The sequence below is a fragment of the Anopheles darlingi genome, chromosome X (genome assembly GCF_943734745.1).
Source record: "Anopheles darlingi chromosome X, idAnoDarlMG_H_01, whole genome shotgun sequence".
NCBI classification, from domain to species: domain Eukaryota; kingdom Metazoa; phylum Arthropoda; class Insecta; order Diptera; family Culicidae; genus Anopheles; species Anopheles darlingi.
In genome coordinates, this window is record NC_064873.1 from 5,099,601 (window position 1) to 5,123,091 (window position 23,491).

The 23,491-nt window shown below is 51.9% G+C and overlaps 1 protein-coding gene across 1 annotated transcript in view; it reads left to right on the forward strand.

The window, feature by feature from the left end:
- Positions 1-10,959: 10,959 nt before the first annotated feature.
- Positions 10,960-23,491, forward strand: part of LOC125952582 (obg-like ATPase 1) — a 15,810-nt gene continuing 3,278 nt past the window's right edge. Inside the window, exons 1-3 of the mRNA XM_049682137.1 lie at positions 10,960-11,092; positions 12,196-12,380; positions 14,219-14,275. Coding sequence (XP_049538094.1) covers positions 12,196-12,380; positions 14,219-14,275 — 242 coding nt within the window. The 5' untranslated portion in view covers positions 10,960-11,092. The remainder of the gene's footprint in view (positions 11,093-12,195; positions 12,381-14,218; positions 14,276-23,491) is intronic.

Here is a 23,491-nt window from a genome sequence, read left to right on the forward strand (position 1 = left end):
CATAGAAAATGGTGGGATTCGTGGGTTTTCTGGCGAATTCGGCTGAATCATCATTCGGCTTCGGATGCTTCGGATGCTGCTGCTGCTGCTGCTGCGGCTTTCCAAATAGATACAAAAGGGAGTCAAGAAGGGATGGGGGTGTGTGTGTCTGTGGAGGGGGACTATAATTTGGACCGCACGACCGCATGACGAAAGCTGCGATCGGAAGGGGGGCCCTTCTCCCGATGCGGTGAGATAATCCCGGCGGCGGTTCCGGGTGATTCCGGGCGCACCTCTTGAGGGCACCCCATCCCCCCTCCCTTCCTGTCTCGACGGTCCCCATTTACCCTTGAAGCGAATAGAACCGAGAGTCGATCGATCGGAGATCCATAATTAGGATCCTTCCCGCATTAGCCGTGGCCACACGGGGCGAAAACTCTAGCGCAAACGAAAAAATTAATGCCAAAACGTTTACTCTTGCCGTTTACATGCTGTCAAACGATTATTGGTCCGTGGAGCGTAAAACCTAGCGTAAAAGCTTTTTGCAAACGGTAGGGCTCACAATATGTTCTTTTTGTGGTTTACATCGACAGTGAGTGATCATTGCTAGTGTATTCAATCCTTTTCTTCAAAAAAACGATTTAATTTCCTCAACCCGGCCATGTAAACATATCGAAGCGAAAACATTTTGGCATTAATGTGCAAATTTGCGCGCAAATTTTCGCCCCGTGTGGCCACGGCTATTGAATCCCCGTGGCCGGTTGACGCAAATTGACGCGATCTCTCCCAAAACCGCCGAGTCCGAGTCCGAGTCCTCAACCTCCGCCGGGCTTCCGGGCTGCCAATGGTTTGCCAATGTTCCAGGATGTTGGTTTTTCTTCGCTTTGTGTTTTGCGCGCAGCGCCATTTTGTGTGGCGCTCCATCCTTGTGGGCTGCTGCTGCTGCATTTTGCGCAGGGGAGGCTGCTGTGAGTGTGTGTGTGAGTAGTGAGTGCGTTTTGGTCTTTTTGCTGCTCCTGTTCTTCTCATCAAATCCCCCCCCCCTCCCCTTCTTTTTCTTCTCTCGTTTGCTTTAACAGTAATTTTATGCAAATCGCCCACCCGAAGACCAGAGCAGACGAGCCTCTCCGTGTCCGTGTCCGTATGCGTGTATGTGTGTTTGTATGTGTCGAGCCCCTCCAGCGTAGCGAAACCGCGGATGTGAGCGGAAAAGCCAACAAAACACACACACAAAGACACACACACACAAATAACGTAAAACGCTCCCGAGGCTCGATGACGTCGGAGAACACCCCGAAGGGTTGCGAGGGGGTGGGGGTTGCGGAGGGCTGGGGGAGAGTGTACCGTAGAGCGGTATAATATGTGGGCGGAGCCAAAAGCGCGGTACAATGAGGGGAGAGGGGGTCAATGGGGGGGCTGAAGGGGGAGAAGGGGGTGGGGGGCACTCGCTAGAGTGCAGGTTGACCTTTGACCTCTTGGCGCCAACCCGTAGCCCCCGCAAGAGAGAGAGAGAGAGAGAGAGAGAGCAAACAACGCTCCCCAACCCTCGGGGAGCGGGGGGATGAGGGTACCGTTCCGTTCCGGCTCGTTTGCGCTCGACCGCCATGACAGTTCCGTTCCGTTGTGGCTAGTAGCAGCAGCAGCAGCTGCTGCTGCTGTGACACTCCAAAACCACACACACATACAGATCCAACCCCCTTCTGTGCACCCTTCCGAAACCGGTGGTTGCAGCAGCAGCAGCAGTTGATGCAACGACGTGAAAGTGAAACAGAGCAGTCTGCAGAGCAGAGTTGATGCGCCGTTGTCGTTAAACGTTAACGAACGTACTTCCAGGAGTCGTCGGGGTTCGCACGGCCTGAATGAAGTCGTAGACGCAAGACAACAGCTCGTCGTCGTCGTCGTCGTCGGTCGGTCGGTCAGCCAATTAAAAACCGAAAAACTACTCGATATACTGCTTCGCGCCTTCGGCCTCTTGTTTAATGTCTTGTTTGGGGGCCAGCGGGCATCCCGTGCCCCCTGCTTGAGCCTGTTCCTCCTGTTCCTGGCGCTACTGGCGTTGGGTTGTTGTTGTTGCTGTTGTTGATGATTTATCGCTGCGCTCCGACTCCATCGGAGTTGGAGTGTTTTTTTTTTGTTCGAGGGAGCATCCCGACAAAACCAAGGGAAAGGAGTCACTATCAGGGCGGGGAGGGGGGAGGGGTAATACCGGTAGCAGCACCAACCAGCCAGCCAACCAGCCAGTAACAGCTTCCTAATTAGTTGTGTTGGCGTCTACGGTAGGCGAAACTCCGGGTGGGTAAAGGGGGGGGGGGGGGGGGGGGTTGCCCACTAAAACGGATTTAATGGCGGCGGTTTACGGTTCTTATACTCGGTTCTCCACAGCTCCTTGCACAGTCCTCGGCGGGAGGATGGCGAAATGGCGGATTGGTTTTTTTTTTGTTTTCTTTTTTTGTAAGATGAGAATCTTTGAGATGATGGAACCAGAGGGGAGGGGGTGCAGGGGGGGGGGTGGTCCCAATTACCTGCACCAGGGCACCGGGCTCTAATTTATAGTGTCCGGACTACCTCCCTTTTCCCCATCCCCCTCCCCTGTTACGTGCAGTTTGGTCAGGTCTGGTGGGGGGAGAACGTTACAACACAAACGCACACACACACACACACACGGGCCAGGGGGTGTGGAAAGTCACGAAGCCAGGCAGCGGAGGTTGTACCGCTCGAAACGTGCGCTCCCCCGGCTCCCTCAGCTGCAATCGATTTCCAATCATCGACCGAACCCTGGACTCGGAACTCCCACAGCAGCAGCAGCAGCAGCATCACCACCACCGTTCCGAGTAGTGGTGTGTCCAGAACCTCCTCCTCCTCCTCCACTTGTACTGAGGGACTCGAGCACCTGGGCTGCACTCTCTCTCTCTCTCTCGCTCCGCTCTTACACAATTGTTGCGCGAAAATGGAATCTAATGTCTATGATTTCGGTGAGCGTTTGCAGCGTGAGGAGGAGGAGGGACGGCGCTAACGACGGACAATAAGGCTACCGGGTAGGTCACTCCACACCAAAGGGGATGGGGGAGGCCCGTGGTCGCCGATCTTCAGCTCCAGATCGCTGCGACGGCCAGGAGTCAGGAGGAAATCTTTCGATCTTTCGATGAGGATACAACAAGCGCTCTATATCGAGAGAGAGAGAGAGAGAGAGAGAGAGAGATGTGAGTGTGGCAATCCGCCATCTGCTGCTGCTGCTGCTGCTGCTGCTGCTGTTGCCGCCGCCAAGCAGTTGTCGATGCATCGCTCACTTTAGAGCGTGGATCTAGCAACTCGGACCTCTAACCTGACCACTCACCGTCACGCGCAGCAAAACAAACTCAATTAGCAACAGCAGGAGCAGCAGCAGGAGCAGCAGCAGATCAATCGGCAATCGCGGCGGCCTTTTAAGCGCGCGCGGCCCCATTCCTAATTGATGCCGTTCGTCGAGCCGTCCCGGCGGCCGATAGCCATCTTAAAATGCGCTCAATGCTCTCTCCTCCGTGAACTGAATGTGTGACTGTGACGTCGGCTGGCGAATGGCCAGGAAAGGCCGCCGGACCGGTCGGTCGGTCAGCCTGGCCTGCCTATAATTACGGGATGACTGTTGGTGCGCCCCCACCCCCCTTTCAACCCCAAAAAAAAAAAACACACACCCCGTCTGCTACAGACTCCCTAAAAACCGTTCCAAAAAACCTTCCGGAACATCTGGAGTCGGCAGTCCAGTCGCCTGTAATCTTAACGAACTGTTACAACAGCGCGCGTTACCAGCAACACCAGCAGCGACCCAAGACCCAAGATAGCAACAACAACGTCGAACGTCGAAAAACCACGAAAACAGGTGTAACTGTCACCGATAAGTCGGCTCGGCTCGGTGACCGGTGTATCGCGTACGAAGGACCTCTTCCCTCGGGTTGTCCTCCTTCTCCTTCTCCTTCTCCTGCTTCGAGCCGGCCTCAATCTCAAGAGGCCGGGGCATCAAAGGGGCCCGCGCCCGCCACTAATCGGTCACCATGTCACCCTCGGCGACGAACCTGACGGGGCTGACCGACTGACCGACTGAACTGACCGACCGGCAGACCGACCGGCCGTATCCTTCTCTTCCTAGAGAAAACCCCGCAAGGACGATAAATCAGTCTGGTTCGGGGCCATGCGATACCTTTTGGGCGTGTAGGCGCCAGCCAGCCAGCCAGCCAGCCAGCCAGGAGTTCGGTTTTCATGTTCATGCGTCACTGCCGGACGCTGGACCAGTGGCCAGTGGATGTGACCGTAGTACCGAGCCCTCGCAAAACCCTCTAATTTAACCGGAACCGACCGGACCGGACCGGACCGGACTCCGCTACGGTAACCGGAGCACCTAGACCCGGGCACCGCAGGCCCGGCCCGGCCCGCCGGCATCCCAAGAGCGATGATTTATGTCGGTCGCCGTTCGGATTCGTCTTCGGGTTTCGAGATCGAGATGTGTGCGCGCATGTGTGTGTGTGTGTGTGCTTTGGCTGGGGCCCGGTGGGTGTCAGAGAATTCCAGGACTTGCCGGAGCAGGAGACGCCATCGCCACGTATTATCGGTTGATTCCGTCCGTCCTGTCGCCTTGATAAACACACACCGACAGATAAGCTGACAATATCATCATCATCATCATCATCATGATTGGTCGAACACTAGAGCAAGTGACAAAAGGTGACGCGTCCTTTCGTCCTCGGCAATGGTCCACAAGATAAGAGACCAAAGGTGGCACCCACTTATTGGGATAAACCTTCAGCCCTGTTCGATATGTCCAGTTAGTACAAACAGTTCGTTTTGTTAGTACAAACAAATACCTGTACAGCAACCATTAGTGACTGTTTCATAATGATTAGCTTTAACTTCATCTTCGTTTTTTTTTTCAAGAGTTAAGAGTTTTCAAGAGTTCATGAGTCGAACTGTGTGCGTGAGAACTGTATTTCGCGAACCGTGGAAGGAACCCCTCTTTCTGGTGTGGCGCTGCCTGCTCCAACACCAAAAACAAAAAGAGGATGAAAACTGGTGAATCGATTATCAATTGATCCGTTGATTGATGATGTGTTTGTATCTGTGCCTGAAAGGTAAATCCTGAATCCTGCCATTTGTCCTGCCAAAATTGCATCAGATTTGGTCCAGTGGAAGCAAAGTTGTTGCGCCTAAACTAAAGCCAACACCGACGTGTGTGGCATCGAATGTCAAATTTTGTTCTAAAAGGCGGTAAAACGAAATGATTAAATTGATGCAATCAGTTTATGGTGATGATTGTCGTTATTTGAACAAAAATGTCCTGTTTACCTTGCGCCAGACCATGCATCTACAAAATGTCGCACCGTTCCCCCAGACTGTATGCGCCAGACATTGCATTACCTTCTGAATTCGTCTTGTTTTCGGTTGCCCTAAAACATACCGTTTGGCTGCACAGCATTCCTTGGTTATTTCGGGTCAAAAAAGGGCATATTTTTGACGATTTTTAGAGCAGAAACCAGTCAAGTTTAATTTTTCAAAATAATCTCATATTAAACTACAACTTTTCAAGAATATTTGGTTCTGTTTTGGGAAACATTTGTTCAAAACTAGATTCATGGCATCTAATCTAGAAAAGGCAAGTTTGGAAAAATATACTCATTGCGATGCCCATCGTAGCCACGTGCTGGGTCGTTAGATATATTCAAATGAATATTCTTTTGTTAGATTATAAGTATATCCAGATAGTCCCGTCGAGTTTTTGTTCAATTTCCCATTTTTCGATTTTTGGCAGATGTTTGAAGATGAAAAAGTGATGCTTTTTTGGATATTGCCTCAAAAAACGACACTGTACATAATTTAAAAAAATATTTAGAAAAAAATATCAACCATTTTTAATAAAAACTCGACGGGGCTACCTGGAAAATAGTGTACAGATTGTGTGTTCGAAATTTCAAATCGATCGGCCCAGTAGTTTTCATGCTATGATGGGCAGGTTTTGGGAATCGCGATTCAAAGTCGCGAGATGCTTTGAGACTTGTATGAAAGGCGGATGTTCAAAAATCAATAACTTTGTCAGTTTTGCTTCGATTGATCCCAAAATTGCACACAATACTCTTGAAAGGATAAGCATTCATAAAAAATTTTAAAAAGTAAATGCGAAGAATTAAAATAAAATACCGAAGATGAAAGAATCGAAAAGCAGGGGTTGCTACAAAAGAATGGTTGAGGAATTCTTCCGGACACGCGCGCAATCGAGAAAATTGCGTGAAAAATGCGCGAAAAGACAGTAGTTGGCTCCATTGCTGGCCAGCATTGTTTTAAAAAACGATCCCCAAACCGTTGTTAAACTTAGTACATCTATTTTTTTTAATAAAACATCGTTGCAATGCAATACAGTTCCTGCAATGCCATACAGTTTTTTAATAAACATCGTTGCAATGCAATATAGGTCGCCGAGAACTTCACCTACTTCGTAAGGCACCAACCCAATAAGTAACCGATAGCCAAAAGTGTCAATAAGTACGAATTACTAGGACTTTATGCAGGAGGTATTCAAGGGCTTGACTTGAACACTGTCCAAAAAGAAAAGAGGAAGAAGCACATTAAACATTGACCTTAGGGACGAATTTTGCTCACCTTCGTCAGACTCTTCTTTTAAATTATTTCCACACTAAAGGCGTGACATATTCCCACCTCGTCTGACGCTTCATATTAGAGTTACTGATAGAATCGTTAAACCCACAGACGCCAAATAAAAAAATAAAACAATAGATGCCGCTAATAAAAGTGTCAACAATATTTGCAGCACATTGGACATCAAAAACCCTGTGGTGCGTTGATGAGGTTGGCTCTACGAACGTCGTTGCCCCTTTCGATGTTCTGTTTTTCTTTTCGCTGCACAATTACACATCCCACAAATTGACACCCACACACAGTCCAGCTTATTGTGCGTCAATTCGTCGCAACGGCGGCATGGAAGGCAAATCGATCGCCACACATTCTGATGTCCTGCGATTGTTGAACTGCTCGGTGGGCCCCTGCGGGGACAAGGTTAAACCGTCAATCCCTGGAGAGAGAGAGAGAGAGAGAGAGTGTGTGTGTGTGCACGAGGCAGAGGAAAAAATAGTCCGGTGGGCGGACAGGCGTACGACAGGCTAGTTTACTGTAGTTTCCTGCAAACACACTTCCCCTTCCAGCTCTTCTACTTCTCGTCCTTCTAGCCCAGAAGCAGCAGCAGCAGCAGCAGCAGGAAAACAGATCAGAAGTCCGGGACCGGAACGAAAAGCCTTCATTGACCGAAGCGGATCGATCTGGCCTGGCCGCTCCGGGCATCGGATTACGGTTTTACGGGTCTCCCCGTCCCCCTCCCGCCGGCTCTGCTTCCCATCCGGTTAATGGTTATGAATATTTCGATTTTCCCGTTTATTTTCTTCTCTAACTCTCTCTTTCTTTCTTCTCTTTTTTTTTCTCTCTCTCCTCCCTTTAGCTGGACCTGCTGTTTTCCCTCCGAGATCGACGACGCCCACGACGCCACCTCTTTTGGGTCGAACCGAATAGCTAGGCTCCTATAGTAGTGTTCCGCGTCCCGGGGTGATATCCTTTAAGTAGCGCGCGCGCGCGTGTGTGTGTGTGTGTTTTATGCGATGCAGATTCGTTATTCCGGGCGAGGGCGAGCATGACGCGAGCGAGTCCGATTGGCCATTAGCCGGACTGCGAGCGAGTAGTGTACACTAGGGCTCTCGCAGGGGGCACGCACGCGCACGCTCTGGACCCTGCGGATGCCCTGGAGAGCTTCCATTTATTAATGGACTTCCGAAATGGCCCCTCGGGCCCGGTCTCCATCTCGGAGCGTGGACGAACCGAGGACTAAGAAGAAAATATGAAGAGGAGGAGAAGGAGGAGGAGGAGTGGTACTCAGCACTCAGCAGCCAGCAGGGCAGTTAATGCATCTGTCACTTAATTATATGGTTTCGCGAGCGAGCGCGCGAGCCCGCGTCTTCGACGCCGTCATCGACGCCATCGTCGTTTGAGGCTTTGAAACGCCGCACTGCACCCCCTCCTATCCTTTCCTTCCCTCTGTGCCCGTGTGTTTGCCGTGTGTCCTGTGTGTGACTTCTCACGAGGAGTCGGTCGGGCGTTCGGCGCGAACTGTTAACAGCTCGCAAGCACCCACTAACAAGCAGCCCCAAAAACACTCTTACGCTTTAATAATGTGCTGTGCAAACGCACGCATTTACGCGCTTAAGGGTCTCTCTTTCTCTCTTTCTTTCTCTTTTTGTGGTCTCTCGTCTAGATGACAGAGTTCGACTACGCCACGGTACTAGAACGCCAACCAGGGACCAGGGATGATGGATCGATTTTCGGGCTGCTTTGCTCCAGAATTCCAAACCATTGAAATACACGCACACACGTTGTATGTACGTTGACGTTTGTTGCGTCACAATAATGCGCGCAATGTAATGACGCATGAGAAGATGAGGACTTTCTTTCGCCCGCGATCGATTTGATCGAGTGAAAGCATCGTCCTTTGGTACAGCGCTTGGCGAACACACACCCTCACGCCCGTTCAGCCCGTTGAGTCCGTTTGCGCGCACCAATACGCATACGCAGCGCACCTTTGGGTAACGCCCGGCAACCGGAAGTGCGGTGTCGAGTTTCACAACCTTCCTGCCGAGGTCCAGTCCGGGTACCGGGTGCCGGGCGCCGGGCGCGGGTTGATCACCTCCGTCGCGCGCTGCATGGCAAACAAAAAAGGGGGTATGGCCCCTCGGGAGGAGCCCAACGGCAGCAGCTGCAGTCGGCTGCTCCGGCCCATCATCCCTTTAGACCTTTTAGACCGATCTCCTTCCTGACAGGGCTTCCTGGCTTCCGGCTGCGTTGCCTGCAGTGGTGGGCGCAGCCGCGGCCTTACTATCCATCCGGGTCCATTTGCCTGGCATCGCTGTTGTGGCAGTGTTGCCAGCTGCTGCTGCTGCTGCTGCTGCTGTGGCCCAAGGACTCGCGCCACGTACCACACCGGAGGGGCGTATCCTTCCTCGTTTTTCTTTCTTTCTTCTTCTTCTTCACCATTTTCCTCTTCCGGGTCTCTCTCTTTCTCTCTCTCACACACACACACACGCTCTCGCGTACGTGCAATTTGCTTCCTAGATGACAAAAGGCCGTCTCGGCCGTCGGTCTGCTGCTGGGCTGGGCTACTTGTGGGCTACGGAGGACAAGAGAAGCGCCGGAAGGGGGCGAAGGATACGAATCCGATCCATCCACCCTGGCGGTGGGGTGGATGGTGCGTAATTATATGTCATTTTTATGTTTCGAAAACCATTTACACAGCCGTCGCTCGCTCTCGCTCTCTCTCTCGCTCTCTCTCGCTCTCCTTTACTCGATTAATTATATGCCCTATTGGATAATAACAGAGTGCCAAAGGGGGATTAAAAATGGGAAAAATGAAATCAGTTACCGCTGTTACTGCTGCTGCTGCTGCTGCTGCTGCTACCGTGGCATCCTTGGGTGCGCCATAGTCCACGCGCGTAGCCTTTCCATGGCCTTGCTTGCTCGCTCTCTGTCTCCCTTCCCCCTCCCCTGGTTACCAGCGGGCTGCCGGTGGCCGTTGGCCTCCTTTTTGCCGCTATTTCATCCGCAGCGTCGCAGCGTTTCCTTTTTTCTCCCTTTGTCGTATTTTTTTTTCGGGGCAGCGACTGGTTAATCCTTCACAATAATAATGATGATAATGGCAGGCGAGGCCATGGGTGCCGCTACCGTTTGGGTGCGCCGCCACCGCTGCGCCAAGGGCCAAGCAGCCAGCAGGGAACGGTAGCGGCGCTTGACGGTGACGGTCCACCGGTCGACGAGAACATATTTGCCATTAATTTACATGATCGAACGGTTATGCGTCGCGCGCGCTCGCACGCCTCTGGCACCAGCCAGCGGGCCACACAACAGAGTCCACGCCAGTGGAAAACGGGGCGCGGTCCGCTTGGCAAACGGGCAACGGAACGGAACTTCCCGAATGCTAGGTCCTGCCGGTATAGCGTAGCACCGCCGAAATGGCGTGCTGGTGACGAACCGTTTTCCTGCCGGGAGAAGAAAAGGAGGCGGTCAGCTCCTCTCGCACGTGGCACGCTCGCTGCCCGGCTGCTACCGTCCACCAGATGGCGCTAGTGAGTAGTCGGCTAGCGGTGGAATTTTCTTCACACGCGAATGCCAGCTGGGAAAACCCAAAAAACCCAACATTTCATTTCAGTTCCCATTTTTCGGACAAAATCCGGACACCACTCGGTTGGATTCTTCTTTCCGCGCACACAACACCCACGACAGGAATATGTGTCCGAGACCGATACGGTAACAATTCGTAACCTGTTTACGGTTATGGTGTGCCGTTTTCTGTTGACCTGTTAACTGCTTCCCGGAATGGGTTTTGAGTTTATAAAGAGGACACCCTCCCCGAAATGAATGTCATCGCTGTATTTTTTCCACCAAACATTCCTCAAACTCAGACTCAAATGTTCTTGAAAACATTGTTGTTTATGTGTGTGTCTGTTTTTGGCCCAAAGTAACGTAAAGTAGCTATTATATCATAGCTTTCGAGTCAATTCTACACGGTTATGCCGATGTATATCAAAGTACCTTAGTGCGACTACCAGGTTGGCTGATTTTTTTGGTTTGGTCCTTGTTTCCTTTTCTTTTTTAACAACACAAACCAAACCGACTGTAAATTAACTAAATAAAATGTGCAAAATGCGGCTGATGTGGTGCATGATAGCAGAAATGAAATCAGTATTACTATTTTCATCCTAAATTTTACTTTATAGTGATAAAAAATAGTTTCTCTTGATATTTGTACCACACATAACAGCAAAATTGAAAACCATGGGCGAAATGACGTCACACCGTGAGCGAAATTGAAAACCGCGGGCGAAATAAGTGTGTGTTCATCCCTCATGCAAGTTCATCCCCTCCCTCCGTGTTCACGTTGCCGCAAACGTCAGCTGTCTTCTCGTCTTGAAATAAAAATAGAGGCCACGTTGTTTTCCTTTGCTCGCAAAAGCCGTGCCTAAACCGGATCGAAAAACCGCGTGAAAAAACCCGTGTGTAAACCGTGTGCTTTCCCGCTGAACTGAACTTTAGTGCCAAGGTAATGTTTGCCGGGTTAACACCCGCACCGAATGAGAAACAAACCTGGTTGTACTTTGGTTTGGTTGTTGCCCGCTGTTCTGTGTTCGTTTGCCGGTCCGGGAAGAAGGGAGGGGGGACGTAGCTGTACGGTGGCGGTCGCTGCCGGTAGAATAAAGTGGGGTTAGGCTCACTCAATCAACCCTCCAACCGGCTTGTTACTCGGAAATGGGGGTACCATTGCCGTTCGGCACAGCAAACACACCAATCAACACCAGCGCACCAGCATCACAAGCCAGTTTCCACCGTCCACCGTCCCCTTCTTGCGTTCGCTGCGATGATTTTCGTTTGAGATCCTGTTTGCTATCGCACCGGTCGGTCGGTCGGTCGGTTGGTCGGGCATGCAGTTTTGGACCGGCAGGAGAGACCACGCAAAGAATCCGTGCCGTGCCGGTTCCTTGTGCAAAGAAACCGAAATCCTCGGGTCGGTTTAAGGTCGGCAAAGTGGCGAACACGCACCGTTCTGGGGGCTGGCTTGTTTATGTGCCCGGATGAACATACAATCGGGGCGTTCATTCGTGAACAGCCGGCAGTGGCAGCACCGCCGTTCGAAATTTTTAGGAAAGACTGATGCTAACGAGGCCGTTTGATGAACGAAAAGGACATCTTCAAACGCAGGACCACTGCTCGGGACCACTCTGGATGCCGTTTTATCAGCAGTATGTCCTTGGAGGAAGCTGCGCCTCGCCACCTTCTGTGACACACGTCCTGATATTGAAGAAAATGTCCAGAACAGTCACAATTGTCATGCAATCGTAACTTAGGCGTTAGTTTCTAGTTCGCTCGAACGTTCGTTAGCGTTCGGTTTTTTATTAGCAATCGGCACAAAGCGGATATAAAGGTCGTGAGAATGGCATATTACGTGCTTGAAATCTGGGGGGCCCCAAACAAGGGCCTTCGATCTAGCGGGTTGTAGTCATAAGCGAGCAAAATGTAGATCAAAGCGCGAATCGGATTTGATCGACTGTCTGAATCCTGTGGATAAACTTTCTGCTTCATCTTTTCTTTCTCATTTCCTTCTGTTTCTCCTCTTCTCCGCATCTCGTACATACGCGGCATACGCAGATGCCACCGAAGAAACTCGCCGAGCCGGAGGTAAAGCCACTGATCGGTCGCATTGGAACGAATCTGCGCATCGGCATCGTCGGCGTACCGAACGTCGGCAAGTCGACGTTTTTCAACGTGCTGACGAAGAGTGCGGCGCCGGCCGAAAACTTTCCCTTCTGCACCATCGATCCGAACGAGAGCAGGTAAGCCACCGCCACCGATGGGCGAGACTGTGGGTCAAAGGTGAAGAGTAGCATATTGGGGAGGGGGGGGGGGGGGATGAAGGGTCTTTTGCACTACGTCGTGCGTGCAATCATCCGTGGCGTAACGTTCATTTGCATATCAAACGCTACTCCCACCAGCAGCCAACTGCTAGGGTGTTAGAAGGGGAGGGGAACGGGGGACAATTGATGACAGAATTCTGTTTGTTCTAGCGTTACCAGCTGCCCCCGGGTACACATGCGACCACCGAGCGGGCCCCGCCAAAGACCAATTGAATGATCAATCGGACAGCAATTGGCAGGATGGAAGCCGGCTCGGCTAGAGGCGACAGGAGGGGAAGTAGAACACCACGAATCCGGTATCGGAGGGGACGATGATGGGATAATTAAAGACCAATGCGCTCTCGCGCGGTACCATTGCGCATCATCATCGGCCTCCCGCCAAATGGTAAACCCCTCTGCCACTCTCCCCTCCCCCCCCCTTCCCGTTCCATCCTCACCAATGGACACGCCAGTATCGATTTCTTCACCATCCCGCACCAACAACAGCTACCGACGACCAGACGTTGTCGGTGTCGCGCGATGGAATTAATTAAAAATCCTGCAATTATTCACCCCCTGGGGCAACACCACCCCCTCTCCTTCTGCCAGTGGGTGCCATGCTCCATCCTTATCAACCCCACCCCACCTCTCCCCCACCCGATCCCGATGCAATGGTTCCCGCATGCGTCTTTCGCGCGGTAGCACGGTCCGGAGGTAGCTATTATCATTTCATCAAACGTCACCGGCGCACGGTTTTCGCGCCCCGCCAATAATTAGTTGGTTCGCCTGGTCCCGTGCTCCCCCTCTCTCTCTCTCTCTCTCTCTCTCTCTCTGTTTCACACACTCGCATAAGGCCTCACAGCCTACCAACCTACCAACTCGCAGCAAAGGAAAACCTGAACCAATAACGCCTGATGCACCTGGGGCCCACCCTACCACCGACTGGCTCCACCTTCCCGTTCGTTCGTTCGTTCTACAGCGCCCAGGCAGCGCCATGTTTTCAAAGTGCCAAGGAACGGTGGCCCAGGACACCGGGCTTCTGTTTTCTGTTTTTACTCCAGCCGCACCACTGTCACTTGATCCGGTGCCGATGATTTGGCGTGGCGTGATAAAAGATAATAACGCAACAGAAATTAAGGCACAGAAACAAGGACAAGGGCTCCGCCAGCAGCAGCAGCAGCAACAGCAGAGGCAGATTGCCCCAAATTGCTTTGCCAGCGCAACTGCTGTGGAAGTGTCCTGCCGTCCTCGAGCTACGCTGCTGCATACGTTTTGCGTTCGCAACGAATGCCTTCCCCCATCACAATCACCCTCCTATCCTGTTCCAGTCTGCGGCTATGGGACGCCACTGGCGACGGTGTCGGCCATTTTAGGGCCACGAATGTAATGCCGGACGCGAAACAGCAGGTCACCCCCTCTCCAACCCGCCTCTTTTTTCGGTTCCGCGTTCGATTGTCTTTTGTTTTTCTCAATGACAGAACAGACAATTGGCGCGCGTTCCTGCGGTCGTTCAACTGCAACTGTTGCAGTTGCAATTTGTTACTGCGTTATCGGCGTTTCTTATTGTGCCGATAACTCTGCTCGAAAGCGATCATACCAATAACAGAGAAGGAGAGAGAGAGAGAGAGAAAGATAAAACGTCGAGACGATCACATGATCAAGCAATCGTTAGTTACAGAAAGGGTTGCATTGGGGTGGGTAGGGGATGTTACATGCTTGTCTCCGTTGCTCAAACTGACATCCGTCTCCGTCTTTTTGTTTTTTCATTCTCATTGCAGAGTTCCGGTACCAGACGCACGGTTCGAGTATCTTTGCGAATACCACAAGCCAGCAAGGTAAGTAGCATGAAGGGCTTACCAGTCCGATTACCAACAATATCATAACCAACATCCAAGCAGTATGCAGTGGTGGCAATTTGCACAATGCACCAATGCACAGAATGGATAGAGGAGATTCCGGGGAGAGACACATTGCCCCTCGCACACGGGTGTCACACAACCACAACCTCTGAGTTAACCGAATAGCACAATCCATCGGCATCGCGGAGTCCTGCAGCACTACAAACTGGCCAACTGGCAAATCATGTGGGGGGGCGGTAGGTCCCCGTTACGCCGGCCCTGACGAGGGAAACACGGTACAAATTGCACGATGCTCGTTTGTGCTCAATTGCCACTCCAACTACCCTAACAACCGTCCTTAGAATCGCCATTGATTGGGCGTTGGGTGGGTGAACGGGGTTGTTGTTTTGTGAACCGGTTCGAATCCGTTCCCAATCATGGCGGCGGTAAGCAAAGAAGGAAAGGGGGGGGGGGGGGCGAAAACCTGGCGAAACGAGGATCGATTGATCTCTCATTTCGCGGTACGAGCGCTGGGGCAGAGAATCGCCACCGCCATCGCCGACAACAATGATGCGATGATTGCTAGGTGAGATGGCATCGGACTCACCAATTCCGGGTCCACCCCCCCCCCCACCCCCCCCCCCCCCCGCCTACTCTATCACTTCTCACTGGTGGTACGGGTGTCAGGCCGTTGTTTGTCTAGTTTGTCATCCTCCCGATTGCTAACTACCGTGTCGATTGTGACGGCGCGGTTGTGCAGCGAGCTTGTGCCTGCATGGTCACACCACACGAAACGAGGACCAGCCTCCAGCAGGGCAGGAAGAGTGTCCAGGTAGCCGGTCAGTAACCGATTATGTACGGACGATCACGATCACGCTGCCGCTGCATTAATGCACGCCAATGCGACGCTAACGTAACGATAGTGACATCGGGATGAATCAGGATGAGTCGTTTCGGTTTCTCTGCTAACGCCTGCTGCATCCAACCCAACCGCACACCAGCCCAGATAGGCCAGCACCAGCAGCAGCCGCCTAGGCAGACACCGCAGCCAGCCAGGAGAGCAAAGAACGGAGCGTTTACCGTACGGCAGCGGCCGTTATGAGTACCCCCTTTGCCTGGCCTGCCTTTTATGCTGTATCATTAGCATTGATTAGGGAGCCCGGTGCCGCGCGCCGTCGCCGTCGATCTAGCAAACCGATCGTCCGATTGAATGAAAAGACGACGACCGGCGACGATGATGATGATTCCTGCGGCCAGGCGAATCCAAAACAGAATCCAATAATCTCGTCGTCGTCATCGTCGTCGTCGATCGATCGTACACAACACAATAACCCCCCCCGGTACCCTTCGAAAGGGTCGATCGATCGGTTTGGCTGCAGGGCAGGGCGAACGAGCGCGCGTGTGTGTGTGTGTGTGTGTGTGCGTACATGCGCTCCAGCATCATTAGATCGATCGCGAAAGGGGCAATGATGAGTCGCGGAAACGATCAATAAAATCGGATGTCAAGCCCCACACCGTACCGAGCAACCAACCGCAGGGCGGACGGGTGGTAGGAGGGTCATCGAACTGGGATGGCGTGCAGCCCAGCCAGCCAGCTCTCGGGTGTGGCGTGTTGTGGTCGCGGGCGGTTGAAGGATTGTCAATCGCGCGTCTGCGAGCTTCACACATCAAACAGGGAGCCCGCGCCACACCGTGTCAAGACACCACGGCTCTGCTGTTCCTGCTGCTGCTGCTGCTGCTGCTGCTGATGATGATGAGAAGCCATGACATAGCAGAACGCTGCATGATCGCCGCCGCACCACTTGCCACTTAATCCGAGCTCTCCGAAGCTCAGCAAGCTCGGCAGGCATTGTGCTAATTATGGGATCAACATTGCCGCAAGACCGTACAGTTGTTGGTGCAGTTTATGCAGGTGCAGGAGGTTCGTCGATTAACGGTGCTCGTAATCGGGCACAACACACACACACACACACACACACACACACACACACACACACACACACACACACACACACACACACACACACACACACACACAGGAATCAGTTACTGAGTTAGTCGGGTCCCCGGGGGCCTCTGTTGACGTCGGCGTTGGGGCGTCATTTATCGGTTTTCGTTTTTTATGCGTTTGGAAAGATAAATGGAAGAGATTTTTCCAATGTGCTTTAACCTAAAGGATGAAGGGTATGGTGGTATACTATGAAAGTGATTTCCTTTTGATATTTTTCACACCGCCATGCCACCGTTTTGAGCGCATGAAGTGATCTATATTCGTTTCAAATCCCCAATTTTATTGTTTGTTGAATTCAGAGTGAACTCCCGTACCGCGTAAGATGAAGTCCGTATCTAACCGAAGCCTTTGGGTAGCTGAGCTGTGAAGTTGTTTGTGGTTGCGATGCTCGATTGCAGCCTTGCTCAAATGCGAGTCCGTGGCATCCAACCAGGTATTAGCTGGTGATCACACTAACTAATCGACCTGAACTAGGTTCTTGCCTTCCCATTAACGTTTAAATTTGATGTTTTGAGTTGAGTTTCAAAATTTCAAATAATTTGCCAGTTTTTTATTCAATCAAAAATCTGGTTCATCACCTCCGTGGTAAAAAAAAGGCAGCAATCTCGTTTTCTAGTAAGTGTATCGGTGCCGCTGCTTTTTGTAGCGACAATATTTACTGGAAGATTGACTTGTTTTCGGAGGAATGCTTCAATCACTGACGCCCCTAAAGGGACGCCCATACCACGGAGCACACCAAGATATCACCATGAACTTCCATGCCTTATTGAGTAAATTATCATTTTTAGTGCTCCCTTAGCATGTAACTAGCTGTATTTCTCTCAGGAAAGAAGTGTTCGTCCTGTTGGCTACACCAAATGAAAGTATGGGTCTGTAGCTTTAAAATGTGGAACAACATGCTTTGATATAATGCTCATACATTTGGATAAAAATGCATATGAAGCAAAAATAAACCTAACTCCACCACTGCGGGCAAGAGCTTGCTCTTTTCGGCGGATTTTCTATTGCATACGCATATTTATGATATAAAAACTAGTTTGTCTTTGAAACACTCTTATTTTTGTTAGTTTACCGTAATCAAAATTACCAATTTTACAATTTCGGACATTTTTTCTATGAGATCTTTTGATAGATGCAGGAGCCGCATGTTCAGTAGCTGGTTTGCGTTTTGTGTGTACCACAAATTAATGAATATCGGGTTAAAGGCAGTTTTATGTTTTATCGATTTAAACATAAAACCGATTGCCACTTTGAGACAAATAATGACTAGAAATTGAATAGACACTCACTTTCGCCTACCTTTGGTCCCAACAATGGTTTGATCCCAAGTGCGCACTCTTGCCCCATGGGATAATTTTTGAAAAAAAAAGTCAAATGTATATTCTGTTAACAAAGAATCGGGCGGGATAATCGGATCAAGTAATTTCTTGTTTTCCTGTTCCTTGTTAGTTTTGGAAAAAGCAAACAGTGACAGGGAACCAATTCTGGTAAATGTAGGAGTTGTTCCAAAGCATTTTTTTAGTTTTAGACAATAAAATAATATAGAAATTGCAAAAACTATCAAATCAGTTTGATTCTGAATCGTCAGTCAATGCCATTTTAGTCAGTCCATCGGTTGACACAAAACTCAGACTGAAATTGTTGCGCTGTACATTGAAAACAATCGTTTAACTGTGAAAGCTGTAATTGCTTATGGTATGAAATATCCATCCATGGGATCCATTTCCTGTGTAGCTATTTGAAGGGTAAGGTATATATGCCAACAAACCGAAGACTATTGAGCGAAAAATTGCTGCTATTAAACTCACAATGTTGTCTAAACAATGAAAAATACCCCAAAAAGTTCCATTTCTTATGTGCCTAATAGTGGCGGCTATCAATACATTATTCTTATTGTAAATTGTCAATAAATGGCATTAAAAATCTGCATCATTTTTCAAAATCGGGCTGAAAAATGGCGTAGTTATTCAAGATTTAGAAATAGGTCCATGGCCTAGATGGCGCACCCTGTACAGTGTTGTATAGAATCGATGTAACCGTTTTGTTGGAAAAGCCCTTTAGTGCGCACTAAGTTGCGAAGCGCCGCAACAATTGGTGCACCACCATCGCACCTCGCAGCTCCTGGTCCTAGGACTCGTTATCCCGGCTCAATCTCTCCAACTCTCCAACGCTACAATTTGTACCGCCTGGCCGCCTGGCCTGCTGTCTGGCCAGTATCCCCGAGCCGAGCCCCGGGACTTAACGCGGATTGATTGAAGGAGGAGACAACAGGGGCAGCGGCTCAGCGACGACGACAGCCAGATAGCCCGCCGTCAAATCGTCGATAACGTGCCCCCTACAAAGGGGGGGGGGGCTCCTTGGCGCTCTCTTCTGCTCTCTGGTGGTGGTGGTGGTGGTTAGCGTGACCCGCGAGTTCAAACTCCAATTGGTCACGGCACGGCCAGCGCTGGGGGACGGGAGGGGGAGGGGGATCGGGTGGGGAGGAGGCTCCACTCTCTCGGAGGAGTACTTACCCCGATCGGATCGGATCGGATCGATTCGCGGCGCGGGAATGCTGATGGTGGTGGCTGCAATTTAGCAATTACCGTAATTGAACCGAACAGCCTCTACCCAGGGGTCTGTGTGTGTGTGAGTGTGTGTGTGTGCTGGGTTGCTGCTACTGGAAACAGTTCTAGTCTACCGTTCCTTCAACCACAGCACCTCCTCCATTTCCGCACCCCTCACTGCGCCTTCGCGATCGCTGCCTGCAGATCGAACGTTGGTTGCACGGGCTGGGGAGGGGGATGGGGGAGGGAAGGGGAGGAGTGGGCTTCTTCAAAGCAAGGTTGAGCTGCGACAGGAACGCAAGACGACGACGACGACGAGGACGAGGGCAGTCTGCTGTCTACAGCCAAAATGGCCAAAAATGGTGTCGAAAAGATGATCGTCGTCGTCGTCGATCAGCCAATCGCCAGCCTGCTAGCCAGCCAGCCAGGTTGCCAGAGGTGTCACGCGACCCTGATACAAAGTGCAGCTGAAACACACACACACACACACACACACAGGAGCGCGCGAAAGAGACACGAAGAAGTGGCCGAAAATGCAACAGCAGCAGCAGCAACAACAAGAACAACAACATCAACGCGAGCAAACAGCAAAGTGCTACTGGAAGAAAGAAAAAATGCACGCCGGCGGAAAATGGAGAAATCGCCAATCAAAACGCACATACACACATACACACACACACAAACACACACATACGGTGGGTAGCAACGCGAACTCGTCGTCGTCGTCGACCAATTGGGATTTGGGGATTCGCGCGCGCTGCTGCTACTGCTGCTGCATCGGCGCACTGCACTGCCGCTGGACGCTGGTAAACGCCGGTAGCCGCCATTAGGGGTCCCTTTCCCCCCTCGCCCCCCTTCTCTTCCTCTCCCCTAACCTACCAACCGGTCGGACGTTTGGGCGTTCCCTTTCTGCTGCTGCTGCTGCTGCATATTCTGTGATGATTGGGGTACTGGCCACGACCACACGAGTTTGGGTGCTCACCCTCCACCACCACCACCCTCTCCCGTGTGATTATCCTGTTCCAGCGGCGCAAAAATGGGGTGCACTGTGTGGTGCATGCCGGAGGAGCGCAAATAGCCTCCTCTTCTCCTTGGAAATGGACGCGCGAACGCGTGAATGGCGTCGATTTTTCGGGGGGGGCCTTGCAGGTGCCAGCCGGCTGCCGCCATATTTTTAGCGGAAAATCCGCATCTACCAGTGGGCATGCGAGCGCGCGCGCGCGTGCGTGTGTGTGTGTGTGTGGAGGGGATAATCTCTTGAATCCTTTGCTAGAAACCCCAATCCACAAAAGCAAAAGTCCAAAAACCACCAGCGGGAATCTCAAGTGCATCAATCCTGAGCTCTGGTGCTAGTGGTGGTGGTGGTAATTGGCCTGGCCTAAAAAAAAATATCAATTGTTGTGAAACACCACCACCACCACCACCAGTCCGTTAAAAGCCTTCCGCAATTGACGCAAAAAGCTAAACCAAAATTATCCATCAAATTTTGCAGCATTTTTGTGGCACAAAAATCGTGCCGTCGATGTATGAATGAACCCGTCCCCGTTGGTATGTCGATGGATAAACTGCTGAACGTGTACGTGTACTTTAGGCAGAACACATTTTACACAATCCGCCGAAAGAGAGAGAGAGAGAGAGAGCGCGCGAAGAGACTCTGCAAACCACAAAAGGTAACGGTACGATGGACCGAGGACGACGACGACAACGACGACGAGGATGTCTTTATCCTGATGATTATGCACAGGGGAAGGGAGAGCGGGGGGCATTCCTTTGCCCTCTCTGTCGGTGTGTGTGTGTGTGCGTGTGTGTGTGTGTATGTGGGTGTGTTTTGTGGAAGGCATATTTATTATTCAAATTTTGGTTTCTTAGAATTCCGCATCCGCGTCGCCTCCAAGCGAGCGCCTGTCGGTACGTGGGGGCGCTCCCCCGGCGCATCACTACCACCATCACCACCACCCTCATCGCCAGCTAGCCGTCCTGGTTTTGTGGGGTTTTCAGTTTTATTTTTTTTGTGAAGGCCAAAAGGCCTCCCTCCACAAGTCCAGTACAGAGCCACCAAAAGACGCTCGCGACGCATCATATTTCGCCTTATTATTTGGTATGGCGGCCACAGCCAGACCCCTCCCCTTCGCCCTTCCCCACCTTTACCTTCTTCTTCTTCTTTTGTGCATTTTACGTTTGTTGCTGTTGGAGGAAGAAGAAAAAAGCAAGGGAATGACGCTTCGCTGACTTTTGGGCCAGCAGCAGCAGCAGCAACAGCAGCAGGACGACGATCAGCAGGAGGCGGCCACCCTACAATCAGTGTGTGTGTGTGTGTGAGTGGCTTCCTCTGCGCCACCACCAGGCACCGGCACCGGACCACCTCGCGCTGCCTGCCACTTTGTATGCTCGTTCGTTCGTTCCCGGCTCTGCGCTGCGCTGCTTCGGGTTCGGGGGTTTTTGTGATGGCAAGCAGCCAGCCAGCCAACCAGCGACCCACCCACCCACCCACCCCCTTCCTTTGGTTTGAGATGGAAATTAATTCGTCCTTTTCCGGGGCCTGCTTCTCCCTCTCGCTCGCTCACAACACTCTTGTTCGTCGTCGTCGTCGTCGTTAAGTCCTTGTTACAATCATATGCAACGAACCGTCGTCGTCGTCGTCCGGCCATAATCTTCCGCCCGGGACCCGTATCCACGTATCCTTTGGATGCCGTAAGCCTGTGCCACGACCGTCGCCGCCAACGACGACGACGGTGCCGCTCCGCCACAACAACAACAAGCAAAAAAAAACCGTGAGGGAGATATAATTATGGAAAATTGCTCAAAATTACGCCAAATTGGGCCCCGGGAATGTGCGCTGTGGCTGCGTGTTTGCTGTTGGTACAGCAAGGAGGAGTGAGGGAGGAAGGAAAAGGAGGGGGCCTGGCAGGTTTTGGCGGTGCCCTGGCGGGAATCGTCCTCGGAGTCGTTGGGTTGGGCAAATCGCGGGCAAACGACAAAAAAAAACAACAATCGCAGCGTTGTGCTGTGTTTGTTGTTGTTGTTGTTATTGGCTGTGTCTTTGAAAGTTGCCATAATGCGTGCCATATGTTGCTAACACACACACACACACACGGTGCATCGTTGTAGATGATAGTGGGTGATAGATAGGAGGCGGACGCGCGCTTCAAGATGAGGCCAAGGCGCCCAGCAACACACAGGTGAAATATGGAGGGTGGAAAGGAGATGCTGGTGCAGGTGCTGCACTTGCTTTCCAGGTCAGCACTCTACACACACACACACACACGCACTGCTACACGCTACCGTATGCTGTGAACGCAGAGAGAAAGAATTCAGGACAGGGCTTGGTGACGGTAGTGCGCGCAGCACACCATCACTCCACCCCATTCTAGCCCCTCGCCGTGCCGATACTGCTGAAGGGGTGCTTCGGCGCCTCCAGCAGCCCGCACGACGATCGCTTGGGACCGCGATCTGTTTTGCATCAACAACCGCGGCGCAGCAGCCATCGAACCAATCGAACGAACCCTCCAATCAAGCGATGGTGGTGGTGGTGGTGGTACGCGGGATCGAAAATGATCTTTAATTCGGATCCGATCGGATGAAAATGCCAAACACACACACACACACACACGCGCGCACGCACGCAGACACCCTACCCCTGGGCCCTGGGTCAGTTATTATTAAGGACCAGGGAGAGAGAGAAAGAGGGCGAGTGAGAGAGCGAAAGAGAGAGAGAGAGAGAGCGCCCGAGAGACCCAAATGGTACCGATTAAACGTCTCGGGGGCATCGGTTCATAAACGGTTTCGAACCGGGATCGAGGGTTTCCGATCGATCGAGTCACCCTTCTACCCCTCCGTTCCCTGCCAACCGCCGCTGAGTTCAAGGATATCATCGGCCACCGAAACCACGATCGCAACACATTTGCATACGCAATGCCAGAGGAGAGGGGACCCCCTCTGCCACACACACACACAGCATTCATTCCTGGAATACACACACACACACACAGAGGGCGGGGTTGGGGGTACCACTTAGCGGGCTTTCTCGGGGTGTTCTCCTCGCGGGATTTCGGGGCAAAACCACCCCCCGGGGGGCTGGGGATGGGGGGAATGGGGTGGTTGGTGGCCGCCGACTTAACTACCTGATCGGGACCCCGGGATGTCCGGTCCCGGAGATAATGGGGCCTGCGAGAGCGAGGTAATGATAAGCGAACCAACCCGGCCATTACCCGGGGGGTTCACCACAGAGTCGTCTGCACCACCACCACCACCACCCTCGAAATAAGGTAGCAAAAAAAAACCATCTCAATCGGGGTATGTGTGTGTGTGTGTGTGTATGTAGGTTGTAGGAACTGAGATGCCTTCTCGTCGAACTGGCGCTGGCGGAAGGACTCACACTCTGACACTATCTCCGCATGGTCCGTGACGTCGGGGTGGGGAGGGAGGGAGGGGTGGTTCACCCCGACCGGACCGGAGCGTAATCGGAAAATTAGGCAAATTACAACGGTAGTCGGGAGAGCAGAGGGCAGCGTAGCGCAGAGCAAAGGGAAGGGGGGGGGAGAGGGGAAGCGATGAAACACCCCTTAACGATCGCCCATTTCCTGTGCGTGTCCTGTGTCCTTGTGACATTCGAGCAACGCGCAGCATCATCCTCCAACCGAATTCCTCTCCAAACAC